The sequence below is a fragment of the Bacillus rossius genome, chromosome 14 (assembly GCF_032445375.1).
Source record: "Bacillus rossius redtenbacheri isolate Brsri chromosome 14, Brsri_v3, whole genome shotgun sequence".
Lineage (NCBI taxonomy): Eukaryota > Metazoa > Arthropoda > Insecta > Phasmatodea > Bacillidae > Bacillus > Bacillus rossius.
Genome location: NC_086341.1, coordinates 19,523,103 through 19,539,550, shown reverse-complemented (window position 1 = coordinate 19,539,550; position 16,448 = coordinate 19,523,103). Strand labels below are relative to the sequence as shown.

Below are 16,448 nucleotides of genomic sequence, written 5' to 3'. Positions count from 1 at the left end.
TTACCGGCGTTTAAAGAAACACACTGATAACTCAACACATACATTTTATCATCCTTTGAGCGCCACTAAAAATAATTAGATTAACTAAATTTTGTACTTTTTAGGAAAACCTTTCTGCAAAATTTTAACTACAAAAATTTAAACAGATGATTTCACACCAGCAGCCATAAGAGGTAGTAAATTATCTAAAAAATTGGTTGTCTGTAAAGTCGGTTTACGGACGATAGTTTAATGTGACAACGTCATAACAAAACATTAATGAAATGATTGCATACTTTTATGAATAAAATTGAATAATTTTTATTGAATTATCACTATTTTGAATGGATACAAAGAAGGAGTGAAATGAAATCCACAATTTAATTGATAAATTTACTTTTATTTGTACTCATTAACTCAAATATGTTTATTACTTTAACGAAGAGATTATTTTAACTATAATTTTTATACATGTTTGCTGTTTAACTTCTTCCAATCTGTGTTATTCTGTTAATGATAGGAAAAATAGGAAACGAATGGGAGTGTTTCAAGTTGAATGTGCCTCGAAAAAGTCAAATCAATGGTTGTTCCAATCGAGTGTCAGAGAGATAGATGCGGCGCAAGCGTACAATGAGCGTAACGGGACACAGCGTAACGGGACAATGTGCGTAACGGGACAATTTTTTTCTTGCGTGCAGCCAGCGTTCATCGATGTATTAGACGTTGTCACGTCAAAAAAAAAAAAAACTTTAATCAGGGAATACCAGTTATTTCATCACCTTCCCGGGGAAAAGTTTCCCTAACATAGAGCTGTCAAAAACTCTTCGCAAGAAAATTATTTGCCAAGATATTTGTTTGAAACGCTACAACCAGCTAAAGTATCGTGCAATTATTTACAGTGGGGAATCTGAAATGTGAGATTTAGTGCTTTGGCCATTATAATTTGGAAGTCTAAATTGCTTATTTGACCATATTAGGTGATGGATGTATTTCCCTGGATGCCATTTTGGATCCGCAGTCAAGGCGAGACTGAGGCGTGACAGGCGAGATGATACCGCACTGGTTGCCCCGTTGCCTTCCGCAGTGTGGCGACCATCACAATCCTGAATCTGTGAAGGACATTTCCCCACGAGACGAAAATTCCACTACCCAGCTGGGAATCGAACTAACGACCCTTGGCCCATGAGACAAAACCTTTTAACAATGAGTCAACACGTAAGACTTGTTCAGATAAAAAAATTAATACGTGTATTTTCCAAAAAATGATTCCAAAAATTTACAGTTTTTATCTAAAAATATAAAAAAATTGCAAAATACTGCTCCAAATATTTTTTTTAATATAATGGTAATTTTAATCCCGATGTATATATTTATGCAGTGGGTGAGTGATATCATTGCCACGTCAATAATTTCAGTCAAAATGAGAACGTCCTTTCTCCTTTTCTATGTTATTAGTTGAACCAATTTTATTTTGTTATAATTTCTGGCTGAGATGTTTTAACAATTTTTATTTAGCAATACTCACGTTAGGATAATATTGTTACAGTAATTCATACACTCTACTAAAATTAGTAAAATATCATAAAATGTGTTGGATGATTTTACTTTTTTGTCATATTAATTTGAACTACTATTACATTTGGTGTAATTTTTAATAATTGTTAGGAAAAAAAATGTGCTACAGGATTCTGTAAAAATGCACGAATATGAACATATTATCACAATAACTAAAGGGTTTGTTTACATATTTGGAGGTATAAATAAAATTACACGTTTCTACATCAGTTAAATTAATTAAAATCCTAATATTTAGTCAGTACACTGGACTTGTAGGCACACAGATGCGATTTTGTAAAAGTGCGAAATATTTGCCGGATAAAATTTACAACTATCAAGGATTTACAAAAAATACAATATATTTTCACAATAGAGTAAGAAAACTCCATTTAATTAACATTAAGTTACTAAATGGATATTCTTATTACGTTCTGATTTATTAACTTTCGCTGGAACGACAGGGTTCGATAAACGGCTAAATCGATCACATGAAATGTTTACTTAAACAGTTAAAGGTTATAGCATTGACAATTACTTTAAAGTACCTATTGTTCATCAAAATCTTTTAACTACAAAAATACACTGTTTTTGACAGTAGCAAAATTAACATGTTTATTGGTAACGTAAATTTTATCAGCGATGCTATAAAATTTACTGATATTTGTGGTAAATATACACATGCATTCACATGTAAATCAATACATCACAGAGTGAAAATACAACACCAATAACCTATTAACCAAACCATTGCAATTGTACTTTTACATCTTTGATAATATTTTATACTGAGTACAAAAAAAAAATAACACACCAACATTTGTTGCGTAAAATTACACCAACATCGTCGAAGACACAACTGCCACAAACATTTAAAAAAAGTAATTTTTTTTACAGTGTAGCAAGTTTCTCTCTAGCTATTTAACCAATTTGCAGCATTAGCCTTTGAACAAACACGGTTTTTTCCCCCCTGCAAATTGATTGATTTAGGAACATGTATTTTTCCGCGAAACGATTTCAAAACTAGCTGAGAGTTAAAACACTGTTTCATCGTCTTTTTGTTTCGTGATAGGTAGAGGCAGGCACTTTTCGCGAAAATATCTGAACACTTCTTAGACTGCAACAAGGTATACCCGCACCTGTGGTTTCTTACTTTTGATTGGCGGCCGTCTGTGAGAGAAGTCGTTGCCTTGTTTGACCAAGCCACTCAGGACGCGTTTACTTCCGCACTGAATCACTGTGATTGGTGTTGTAACAATCGACGTGTACCTGGGAGAAACTCACCCAATCACGAAACACAGACGGTTCAACAGTGTTTTAACTTTCATCGAGTCTCGAAATACTTTCGCGAAATCTGCATGCCCCTAGTGATAGGTTTAAGTGTTTTTTTTTTTTTCCGCAGGTACTGATTTATAGTTGGTGCGCGAATAACAGCCATCCATTTCGGAAGCAAGCGCGTCCTGAATGGCCCGTTCAAATAAAGGCAATGGCTTCTCTCGCAGACGGCCGCCAATCACAATGAAGAAACGGCTGGCACGGGCGTACCATACTGCAGTTTAACGACCGTTAAGAATTTTATTTTCCCGCCAAACTCACATAAATAGGGGGTCAGGCATTTGTCCAACTGCAGGAGAAGCCGTTTGACATATCATACAGGGTCATTCAGTATACGTTTCCTTCCGAGGTGGATCATTGTGTTATTGGTGCGTCGACAAGTAGAAACGTATATGGAAAAAAACTCCCATCAATTACGAAACACAGACGATGCTACAATTTTTTTTTCTTTTTAACTGTCATCTGGTCTCTAGATATTTCCGCGAAAAGAAAAAAAATTGGTTGTCAGTAAAGTCGGTTTACGAACGATAGTTCAACGTGACAACGTCATAATAAAACATTGATGAAATCATTGCATATTTATGATTAAATTTAATTTATTTTTATTGAATTATCACTATTTTGTATGGATACAAAGAAGGAGCGAAATGAAATCTACAATTTAATTGACAAATTTACTTTCATTTGCACAGATTAATTCAATTATGTTTATTACTTTAACGAACAGATTATTTTAACTATAACTTTTATACATGTTTGCATATTTAACTTCTTCCAATCTGTGTCATTCTGTTAAGGATAGGACGATGATTAGGAAAAGTAGGAAACGAAATGGGAGTGTTTCAAGTTTAATGTGCCTCGAAAAAAAGTCAAATCGATGGTTGTTCCAATCGAGTGGAAGAGAGATAGATGCGGCGCAAGCGTACAATTAGCGTAACGGAACAACAGCGTAAAGGGAAAATGTGCGCAACGGGACACTTTTTCGTGCGTGCAGTCGGCGTTCATCGGTTTTTTTAGACGTTGTCACGTCAAAAAAAAAAAATTCACCCGCCTTCGTACAATTGCTTGCCGGAGCGGAGTGCAACTGCAGAGCGGAGTGCAACTGTCGGCTCAGCCTTACCTCGGGCGCGGGCTCCCCGTGCACTATGCACACCAGCTGCGCCTCGTAGCCTTCTCCGGAGTGCACCCAGCTGCGCTCCACCTCGATCTCCGGCGGATCTGCGGGCAGACGTTCCCGTGCACCCAATCCGTCCCAACTCGCTGGGAGCACTGAGCGCGGTGCGAGCAGCGAGTGGATTACGGAGAAATTTTTTTCCGAAATGTTGTTTTCTTACACCTGAATGAGTGCAATTTGTTCAAGAGAGGGAGAGCGGGGGAAAAAAAGGGAAAATAGGCGAAGAGAAAATGAGGAAAGGGGGGAAAGGGGACAAAGAGATAGAGGATTATTAGGAGAGGGGAGGAATCGAAATAGAGGAAACGAAAGAGAGAGAGAGAAAAACTTTTTTTTTTTTCTTAATTTTCATTTCTTAAACTCATGTCATTATGAACACCAAACAGAGTGTGAATAGATAAACATTTATTCAATTTTTTGATGTATAAACATTATAGCCCTCGGTGTACGGCATTTTGGTTGGAATAATTTCGTGAGAAAGGAACAGAAGTCGGACTAAAGGATATGTGAAACAAAGATGGAGTTACCCACGTGTGGCAACAAAAATTTCCGTACATAGTCACTTTCGTAAACGTCAGGGGACATGCCAAACGCGTTGGTGTGCTAAATGAAACTTTATGATAGTGAAACTACCTTGGAATATATATATATATATATATATATATATATATATATATATATATATATATATATATATATATAGTGTTAGTAAAAAGTAATGAAAAGTTTTAAAATACCTAAGAAAGCTGGCATTCGAAATATTATTAGATATATTCTCCTTCTGCATTCCAAATGGGCTAAGTAGCAGACCGGTAGAACGCGCACTTTTTAATCCCAAGATCCGTGGTTCAAATCTCGTCACTGGATTTTTAAAAATTTTAATAATAAGGTATAATTTAGTATTATAATAATGTTGGATCAGCTCATTAAGTTTGTTTGTTTGTAGGAAGTATTTACGGACGGATTTACGACATTCAAGCAAAAAACAAATATACAGACATATTCTTAGTGTTATAATATGTATTTTTAAATGTTTAATGTTAATATTTTAGCAATACCATTTATGTATAACTTCTTATGTGTGCGTATACTTAATTGTTTTAACTGTTTGGTCAATTTTAATATAATGAATATGATCAGTATTTAATTAAAATTCTTTGTCGAAAATCAGGATGAAAGCCATGGTTTTATCGGAGTCGTTTTAAATAGTTTAAAATTTCCAGATGTTTCGTGCTGCTATCTACGTTTGATGGTGGCAAACAACGTTTACGATTCATGCAGCGAATTCTAGCGGCGGGCGGAGAGACTATGTGTGTGATTCGCGTCCATAAATTTTGGTATTTGATAAGCGACTACTTTATTTATCAGTTTATTATTACAGTGAGCATTTTTGAAGGAATTAAACGTAAATTTCGTGTCCGAGTTTCGTAATATAAGGTTATTTACAACATGAACAACATGAGAATATCTGAATTTTCACGTTACCGACGTTAGATGTTAACTAGGGGCAAGCATTTTTCGCGAAAAGATCTGAACACTTATTAGACTGCAACAAGGTATAACCGCACCTATGGATTCTTCCTTGTGATTGGCGGCCGTCTGCGAGAGAAGTCGTTGCCTTATTTACCCGAGCCACTCAGGAAGCGTTTACTTCCGCACTGAATCACTGTGATTGGTGTTGTCACAATCGATATGTACCTGGGAGAAACTCATCCAATCACGAAGCACAGACGATGCTATAGTGTTTTAACTTTCATCTAGTCTCGAAATCACTGGCGAGTACTGAAAGACTAGCTTGCATTTTTTTTTGCTTTCAAATGGCCGCGAAAAAAAGCCAAAGGTAGTGGAAACTGACAAAAAGAAGTTCCACAATTTTATTCAACCCCTTTTACACCTCTTAAATGTTATAATTTGAGAATATGAAATATAGAAGTTCATAGGTTCCGTATGGTAATTAAAATTCCTACACAATATCTTAACTTACATTGTATATATATATATACTTCGTTTTGTTTATTGAACCAATCTTAACTCCCTCTTCACCTACTATGTGAATAAACTTGCCCTATCTTCGTCCAAACAAGGTGATAATTTTTCAACTAGGGAAAAGAAGATGAAAATAAGTGAGTTCTACGAGTACTCTAACTATAATTATATTCCAAAATATTTTCTCATTCGCTTTATTATATTTAGACCGATGTTTAATGAATCATGATACCTAATTAATTTTATTTTCACTAGTTTGTTGAAACATTTTTTAAAGATATGTTAAATACACAGTTTGTTAATTTTTATAAATATTATTTTTCTTCACTTTCTTATTGCCAGTTTTCCTCCTAGGGAGTTATGTTTTATTATGTTAAGTGAACTACCAAATTTGCAACCCCATAGCCGTCAAATTTTGCAAAATAAAAAAAATTAAAACAATAATTATTGAGTGTTGAATTTTATTTTACATCTCCGTGTTCTTGAAAGCAATAGCCAGTGTCGGATTGGAAGGGCTCTGTCAGGTTGAGCACAAAGCCACTGCGAGAATTTCATTAGCGCCTTGACCCAAGCGAAGCCACGTGGTACTAATTGCACATACGCGACAAGTGATTTCAACATAATTGCAACGTCACGTGTAATTGTGCGCGCTTATGAAAACCTATTTCCGGTGCTTATCAAGTAATCAAATGGTTATTGTTACAGTTTCAATTAACAACGTATATCTAGTGACGTAGGCGCAATTAAAAAGAGTTGGCTGACAGACACATATGTGACATTAATTCTATGCTCCAAAGGTTCACGATGAAATTTTCAATTTCCTGTGAGGTAAAATAAATGAAGGCATAAATATAAAAAATAATTTTAATAACTTAAAACATAAATATACGTTATCGATTTCCAAAACTTATTTTACTGTTTAATTCACTGCTGATTTTAGTAATTTTACTATTCGTAAACCAAAGTGCAATTACCATAATAAATACTTTGCAAGTATGTAATACGTAAAAAAAGGTTTTTAATGCAGTACGATTTTGATAAGGTGGGTAATAATGGAGAAATCACATCAGTAATAAATATATGAGGTAAACACTTATGTTACTAAAGTGTACCTCTAGCACAGCGCATAAACTGATATCGCTTGTATTTTCCACTATATATCTTGCATACTAAGTAAGATTGTTTAATTTCTTGTTCACCTTTTACGTTCATTTTCTTGCTCAAGAAAGAGGCCAAAGGGTACTTGCCTGATGACTACGTTCGTGGTGTAACCGAGTAAGAATTGGCTACAACTCAGAAGATAAGCAACTTTAGACTATGGCCACAAAAACTTGTAATCTGTGTTAAATACTATGAGCTTGATCATTCAAACCATGTTGTTCTTAAATAAGATTGATTCATTATCAAACGAATGCGTTGTGGTCACTGGCCAGTAAATAAAAATGAAACTGAGAGAAAGAGGTATTACTTTAAACACCTAGCTTCATTCCAAAATAAAATATGCGCACGTATAGTTAAATGGTTTAGAAACCACGTCAAAAAATTTTGTTAATAGTTATTCTTAAAACATACATTGCAAGTAACGTATTATAATTTTCTTATCAGGGTTTTAATTTTTATTTATCGGATATAAAATCTTAGGTAGAAATGCTCAAAATTTAAAACACATTTATTAAATATTTTTCTGCCGTTGTGCTACAACTTAAATTTAAAACTTTTACATCATATCTCCTTGTGCAAGCATTTTATTTGGCTAACAAAAACGATTTTCTCATTAAAAAAAAAAAAGACTAGAGCTATACGCCAGTGAGACGTCTCACGGAAAACACATTTAATCTCTGCGTGGTACTATTGACAAAAGCAAAATGCAAATAATACGCCAGAAGTTTCCGTAAATTTAATATGAGGCCTTTCCAAGAAAATTTGTAGAACCCATACATTCATTTTTGCCGTATGTTTTCCCCATACACCCACGCTTGTCGTATGTTTTCCAATTTGCGAACATCTTTGATCTTTAGTTGATATTTCTGTGCAGCAACGAGATGACTCTGAGCCATGTTTCTCCAGCTTTGCCTTTAAAATACATCAAAATAAACCACAAATTTGCATATGAAAAAAAAATTAAATTTAACATTATGAAAAAAGATACGAAATTCCATGCAGTGTCTCAACCATATAAAAAAGTTTATTACAAATTTGGCGAAAAAAATGTAGCCTATATATATGATCTGGGCCCTATTTCATAAACACAGTAATAATATTAGTTCCTAAATAGTAGTGAAATAAAAAGTAGCTATTAGTGTAGAAATTTGTGTTTCATAAACAAAGTTGAAGGACTGCTAAAATAGTTCACTATTTTTATTAGTTTAATAGTCAGCTGATGTTGGTGGGTAATATTTTGATGTTTACATTTTTGAACATTGTGTAAACATGGCTAAAAGAGAACTTAAAAACAGGAAATATGAAAATTTTCTGAGGAAAATTTTGGAGAATAAAGATGTTCTGTTTGGTGCATTTTCTGGCACTTTAACAAAAGATGTGAAGAAGTTGTATTGGACAGAAATACGTGATTATGCAGTAGCAATCGGTTTAGTCACAAACGACAAAGACTATGCATACATCAGAGACAGCACTTGGCCAAATCTCAGAAATAGAACAGTGGTAAGTACTTAGAAAATATTTAAATGTAACTGTTTATAATTTTTACACTTCAATTGACTTTAAAAAGGATAAACATTCTGCTTTTAAATGTAATGATGCATATAGGTTATGGGTTAGGTTATAGGCATGCAAGGCATGTAACAAGCATATGAAACTTCTCCCTTCCAAAAGGAAGTACCGGTAGTGATTTATTTTTAAGTTTAATACAAAATGCGGTTATAGACAGTGCTTTATATTTTTTTACAGGCAAAACTCGATAGGTCCATTAAAAGTGGGGCTGGTGGTGATGTCCACAGCAAGCTGGATGTCACGGACCAGTTGATTGTGGAAATCATTGGCAGATCGTCCCCTGTTTTGAGAGGATTAGGAGTTCCTGATTCCTTTGAAGTAAATCAGGAAATAGAAGGACACAATGCTGTTGAAAATGATATACCATGTGCAAACGTCCAGATATGTGATCACGATAATGCCAACCACGGGCATCATTCTAACGAATTGAATGTGAATGTGTATCAAAATCCTTCACCAGCTGCTTCTTCGGGAAAGACTACGAACGAAGAAATCTGTGAGTAGGCCTGCCCCAATTTTAATTAAATATTGGTATATTGTTTCCTTAAAAATATTTATTATTGCGACATTAATTTGTTTTAGGTTCAAGACCATTGAAAAAGAGAAGGGTAATCGTGAGAACCTTGGAAAATAAAAAATGTTTAGAAGAACTTAAAATAAGAAAAATGAAGCTAGAAGTAAGGAAACTGCAACTGGAGATTTGGGAAACAGAGAACCGGCTCAGTGTTCAGCATTGTGAACTTACACAGGATATCATTGACAATTGTAATGATGTATCCCAGCAAGATAAGACAGAGATTGTTATTGTTAACAATGGACAATATACAGTAAATGATGATGGCAATTTGCTATTACTTCAAGAATGTTAAACATTAAAAAAAAAGTAAATCATAAGAACACTGAAAAGTTAGGAATGGTTGGAGTTTGTTCCTATATACTTATTTTTTAAACAACAATGTTTTTTTTTTCATAATAATTATTGTACATTGTATTGACATTAAATACTTTAACTTAAATACATGACTTGAACATCTGGCCGCCCCATATTTTTCATTGTGAGAAGTGTTAAGTTTGTGCCTTATCTTCTATTCTGGAAATGCCTGTAAAAATATTGCAGTTTTTCTTGTGCTTGTATGATATTCTGCTGGACATCTTCATCATTATCGTAATCTTCTAGTTGTACATGATTTTCCTCAAATTCATTAGCAAACCACTCATTTTCTTCCAAGAAATAATTTTCTTTTGATAGATTGCTTAATACAACACAACATTTGACTATATTGCATGCAAAAACAGGATGAATGCGCATATAGTTCAAACAAGGGAATTTTTCCTTCAGTTTACCTATTGCACATTCTACAACACGTCGTGATTGCTTATGTGCACGAAGGAATCTTCGTTGTGACTGATCATCCACATTTTGTAATACAGGAGGAATCAGCCATGTTTTCAAGGGATAAATAGAGTCTCCAAGAAGCACTCCACCAGGGAAAGGTCTCCAACCCATTTCCATTCTGTCGAACAAAGAACTATTCCTTAGAACACGTGCATCACTTACACTTCCAGGCCAATTAGCGCAAACATAGTAGAACTGGAGGTCTGGACCTGCTACTAACATAACATTTAACGAATGATTACCATGTCGATCAACATAAGCTTGTTCGTCTTCAGAAGGAGCATCGATTTTGATGAGGGTTCCATCCAGTGCACCACAAATAAGTGGCATACCTGCTATTTCACTGAACTTATGTACAATGTCAGTAACATTTTCGGGCCAGCACACAGTATTTGCAAGTAGGGTGTTATTCACTGCAGTGACTACTTTGTCAATTGCTCTACAGACAGTAGCTTTAGAAACATTGTGCATGTCTGCTATGCAGTGGTATTGCACACCACTACCAAGCCAGTGTAGTGCTATTTGCAGTTGTTGCTTAGGTGAAAGTGCCTGGTTCCGTGCTGTTGGATGGAATAAAAAAGGTTCAATGCTTGTGAGCACATAATTAAAAACACCACGTGTTAACCTAAAACGTTCATTGTACTCATATGTTTCCTCTAACAACGTATAGGTTTTCCTTTCTTGAAAATGTCTCGGGCGTCTTACTATTACATTATCATCTTCACTTCCACTAGAATCTGAGGATTCCATTTTCTTTGTTAAATTTTTGTACTGCACTAACAGATACCACTGCTGTTCTCTAAGAATTGATGACTCTTAAAATGATTTAATATAAAGCCAAGATTGATAAATTTCAGTGCTAATAATCAGTGCAATATATTAGTGTTTGAAGTTTATGAAACACTCTTGATTTTGAACTCATTTTATCACTCATTATTAGGAGTCCTACACTACTAGCTACTTTTTTACACTACTAGTTTTATGAAACAAAACTTATAATTAGCAGCTACTTCTATGACTCCTGACTCCTAATTATGAGACTAATAAGTTTTATGAAATAGGGCCCTGGAAAAAAAATTGCGAGAAAGATAATTAGCACTTTCTCTGTTCTCGTGTAGACGAGAATTACTGTTGTTCAAGCATATCTTGTCACAGTAACGGCATCGATGCTCGTTAGTTGTTGACTAATCTTCAGCCATTGAAGTCTCCTTCAATGGCGAAACGTTCATTCATTGACGTTTCCTCTGCAGTCAACACAGGAGACATTAAAGTCTCTTCTGCTGGTGGAACCACACATGTAGAAGTAAGTCTCTGTTAATGTTCTCGGTAACGACGGTACACATTTCATCGAGTTCTGCGTGGTTGTCGTCGGTGTAACTACCATCGTGATCTGTGATGGCGTTGACATCGCTGCCATTGAGGTCTCCGCTGCCGTCAGTTACATCAGGTTCTGCCCCATCAATGGTAATTTTATAAAATATGCAAATTAGACTTGAATATTCAATAATTTTACTTTTATTTTATTTTATTATGCTATTTTATGTGCGCAGTTAATTCTGTAAAGCTATTCAGAGAAACGGTTTACAAATATCTTTAACTAACAAAACATAGATACCCGGATTAATAATCTGAAACCATTATTACTGCGAAAACTATTTTGTAGTGACACAGTTATGTTCATGTAAATGTGTAGATCTCCAAATATCTTACGTTTTCATGAAAAAAGCTGTTCCATTTTCCAAGAAAATTACAGTGTGGGTCCCGTCACTTAAATTGACATATTTTTATCTCGAAATCGATGTAAAGAATAGACCCTGTGGGTGGCGGGAAACTTCTAGTAAATCATCCCTTATGCATATAATAAGTCAAACAAAACATCGGACGAGTCTAAAAACCTGCGGGGGTTTCACAATTGGGAGTTCTCCTCTGTCCACGAGAGTGAACTTGGCGAATCAGGTTCTGAAGTCCCTCTTATACTTCTCCAAAAGCCCTTCTCTTTGCAGACTCCGTGCCCGAACCATTCTTCCCTCTTCTCTCTCCCTCTCTCTTTATCTCTAGAGAGAGAGAGAGCGAAACAGCCTCGCTCACCAGCCTCCAAGTTCAAAAGTTTGCAGTTTATTCAGCAAATGGACTCCTCGGACGTTGTTGAATAGTTAAAAAAAAAAGGGGGGGCGATGGGGTGGGGTAGACTGCCATTTCCGCTTTCGGGAATGTTCTCGGTCCGTCATGGTGTGCTGTGTTGCCGTTTTCGCCGTGGTAACGCAAAGGAATGTTGAGTAAGGAGGGGTGTGGCCGCTAGGCCCTTATCTGGCCGGCGGCACTTTGTATCTCTCCCTACAATGCCGTCGACGTCTCTTGGTTCCCTTCCCCCCCCCCTCCCTTTCCCCCCTTAAAACGCCATCCTTGCATTGTCCACTTTCCCTCCACCGCAGCTCGGGCTATGGTCTGCGAGTGTGGCCATGCAAAGTTCCCGGCTCTCTCTTCGTCCTTCCTTTCGTCGCGGTCGGGAATTGTTGTGTGCCGCTGTTGCGTTGGTGTGTCCGGTCCTGGACCGCCATGCTGCGCCAGGGTATCCTCCCAGAACGTACACACCGTGACAAGCAGCCTGATTGCGTACAGTCGCACCAACCTGGACACGCATACCGCCATTTCACGGCGAAGGCCCTGTAACTCTTGTCAAATATCCGTCTCCAAATGTATAGAGTTGGAACGGTAATATTGAACGGAAAATAGCTTCTTCATTCCCCCCCCCCCCCCCCCAACCAAATAAATTTGGCCAGATAACCTCGAATATGTTAGAAATCATGTCCCACTATCGAAGTTTATTTTAGGTCTGTGCTGTCTCAAACTTTTCAACTTTAAATTTCATGTTGAAATTGAAATATGCATCACGTTGCTGGATACAATTTTGTGAGTTGTTATATATTTTTTTTTGCATTTAAAAACTTTTTTAAAATCTTTATCATTTGAATACTCGTTACGTAGTTAAATGAATATTCAGTGATTATTAAGAGTTATATATACATAAGTTACCATTTACATATAAAATTATTTCGCATACGATATCCACACTAACATAATTTAAGGTATTACGCCTTTTATAACATTTTTAATCACCTCTATGTTCTTGGCCATTTTAAGGATTCGTTGTGACGGAAAATTAAGTCATTTCCGATTTCGCTAGGCACAATATTAACTGGCTAATCGCATCCTAAATAAAAATAAAAATAAAAATATATTGTAGAACCCGTCCTATATACAAAATATTTGTTGGAAATTCAATTCATCCAACTTGTCAAATAAATATGACTGTAGAAGTGACGTTTTCTGTGATGCCATAACCTTCCAACTTCCAACGTTTTTACCGTGTTAAAACATTTTAGCACAAAAATTAATTTGTGTACAATTTTCTTTCACGAAATAGGAGTAATTTTTTACGTTCCTCCAAGGTTTATTTAACAATATTTTTTTAATTTAAAGATTTTACCAAAGTACATAATCTTGTATTTAGAAGTTAAGATAAAGGTGTAAGAGAAATTTTAATAACATTAATGAGAATATGAAAATAAATGTGTAGATAATCACCGTTACGAACCACTGCAAATTCTTGCACATAATAAAATTACAGTAGGCCTACTTACATTATAGATATCTTTGTAAACCAGTAGCCAAGAAGAAGGTTGTATTACTACAAGAATTCTTTTTTAATATTGTTCAATGCATGGCTATGGTTATTTTTGCATACATGAAATACGTATTATAGATACAAATGAGCATTTCTTTAAAAAAAAATTGGGGGATAAATTTATATTTAAAGTTTTGTTTCATTCAAGTATATATATATATTTTTTTAAATTATGGAAAAGATAAACTAATATTCAAAAAATTTTACTGTATTTTTTATTGTGCCTATTCGTTAGCACAGTTAATGCTGAGAAACTATTCAGGAAACGGTTTACAAATAACTTTAACGTTTGGAGGTACTGGTACAACACAAAACATAAGCGCCCGGTTAACAATCCGAACCCAGTATTACTGCGAACACTATTTTGTAGTGATACATTTTTATTCATGTAAATAAAAAAATTAAAAATATATGTAATTTTAGATGGATATTTATGTTCCACTTACAAAAAAAATTACGGAGCATTAATAGGCTATATTAAAATGAGTCCAATTTTCAACTACTTTAAATATAATGAGCCACTACCAGGACGTGAAGCAAGGCTAAATCGGGTTCAAACTCAAATCGCAGAATGGGATAGCGCACTCGCTATTAATTACAACCGTAATAAAGGCTGATAACGTTAATTACGAGTCACGATGAGGGAAGGCTCGGCTTGATTAGCCACCGCTGACCGCTTATTCATTGTTTGTTTGTAGCGGGCTATCGCGCCTTCATTACTAGTGGGCATAAATAACACTCCGAGAACAGTTGAAATGTGACTGCACCGTCTCGTTTGCCGTAATTAGATGCGTTTTTCGGACCGGCCGATTTAAATGAATAAAGTTTAATTGTCTTCTCAGATACGGAAATTTTGTGCTTCACTGCCTCTATGGTTGAGTATAAACATAGGAATGTGATTTTTTTTTACGTGACGAATTATTTACGTTGGTGATGTAAAAGTTCAGCATAATTACTTTTTTATATAATATTAAATTTGTAGAAATTTGAAACTACATACACATTTTTTTAAAACTATTCGTCTTAATTTTGGATGTGATCGTGTGCTCCCGATTATTCTTGTCATTACGTTTTCCCCCCGTGTGCTCCTGATTATTCTTGTTCATAATTTGATGGTTTTCTCCAAGTGCTTCTGATTATTCCTGGTTAGACATCTGATGGCTTTCTCCAAGTGCTTCTCATTATTCCTGGCTAGACATCTGATGGTTTCTCCGAGTGCTCTTGTTTATTTGTGAGAAATCGATCTCTGCATGAAGGATATTTACTTAGAGTCATTTTATTCAGAGTAACATTTAATTAGTGAAATTCTGCTAATAATTCGACACAATATTTTTTTTTATCAGGTGGAATGAAAAAAACAAAACAACCATTACTCAGTCAAATAATATGACAAGAGACATCTGTGAATCACTAACATATAAGACGAACTTCCTTCTCCTTGGTGCCTAGCGAAGCCTTCCTTCTTTTGCGATCGTTAGTGAGCATCCCGCATCCCACATAAAATAACTAAATGATATTTACCTGTTCGCAACATGTGGTGTCATATGTTGACAATAATCGACACTACCTTAAACAGGTTATTTTGCATGAGATAAATTAACTCTCACCACTGAATGGTGCTATTGTAATCAGTTAGAGCCATGTAGTCTCGTAACCTTGTGTTCTGGATGATTCGTAGACATGATGCATGGGAACCTCGTACCCTTGTAGTTACGTAACAAAGTAGCCATGAAATCCTATAACATAATGCTGATGGAGCAGTTGGAGCTAAAGAGAAAATTCAGCCGAAGACGGATGTCGCAATTGGAGCCATGTAGACTTGTAGCTTCGTAGTCAAGTACTCGTGTAGACTTGTAGTCCTGTATCCTCGCAGTCTCGTAAACTTATGTTCTAGAAGCTTCGTAGCTCTATAGCCTTGCAGTCTCGTAAACTCGAAGAATCGTAGTCACGTAGTCTCGTAACCTCATGGGTCGTAGTCGCGTAGTCATGATGTCTTGGAGCCTCGTATACTTGTAGCTACGTAGCCAAGTAGCTATGCTGACTTGTAGCTACGTAAACAAGTAGTCTTGTAATCTTATAACATAAAGCTGCTGGAGTAGTTGGAGCTTCGTAGACTCGTAGAATTGAAGCCGCATAGTCTCTTAGACTCGCAGCATTCTAGTCAAATATCATTGGTGCTGATGAAGCAAAAGGCCGTTGGAGCCAATGGCTGTTGGAGCCAAAAGACTGTTGGAGTCAAAAGACTGTTGGAGTCAACGACTGATGGAGCCAATGTCTATTGGAGCCAATGACTAATGGAAATAAAAACTGTTGGATTCATAGACTGTTGGAGACATTATAACCTAACTTATCATTGACGATCGCATCCTACCGAGTTGAATGAACGAGAGAGAATGTGCCTCCTTTTCGTTAAATGAGCTTTCGTTTTATAGAATTTCCGTCCAAACGTGCTTCGTTCTCATTAAATGCTTATACTGCGCAAACGAAGTGTAGTCATTGTGTGTACTTTGCGTATATTGCATACATTGCGTGTACTTGGCGTACGTTGCATGTACTTTGCGTGTACTGTGCGTCAATTGCGAGAACATTACGTGTTCGTTCCGTTTCCTGTG

At 35.8% G+C, this 16,448-nt stretch overlaps 2 protein-coding genes across 2 annotated transcripts in view; one reads left to right on the top strand and one right to left on the bottom strand.

Annotated features, from left to right (window-relative positions):
- LOC134538696 (large neutral amino acids transporter small subunit 2) overlaps positions 1 to 16,448 on the top strand; it is a 912,958-nt gene that overhangs the window by 95,552 nt on the left and 800,958 nt on the right. The window lies entirely within an intron of this gene.
- The window catches only part of LOC134538697 (protein amalgam-like), a 551,901-nt gene that overhangs the window by 32,275 nt on the left and 503,178 nt on the right, over positions 1 to 16,448 (bottom strand). Inside the window, exon 6 of the mRNA XM_063380131.1 lies at positions 3,989 to 4,086. Coding sequence (XP_063236201.1) covers positions 3,989 to 4,086 — 98 coding nt within the window. The remainder of the gene's footprint in view (positions 1 to 3,988; positions 4,087 to 16,448) is intronic.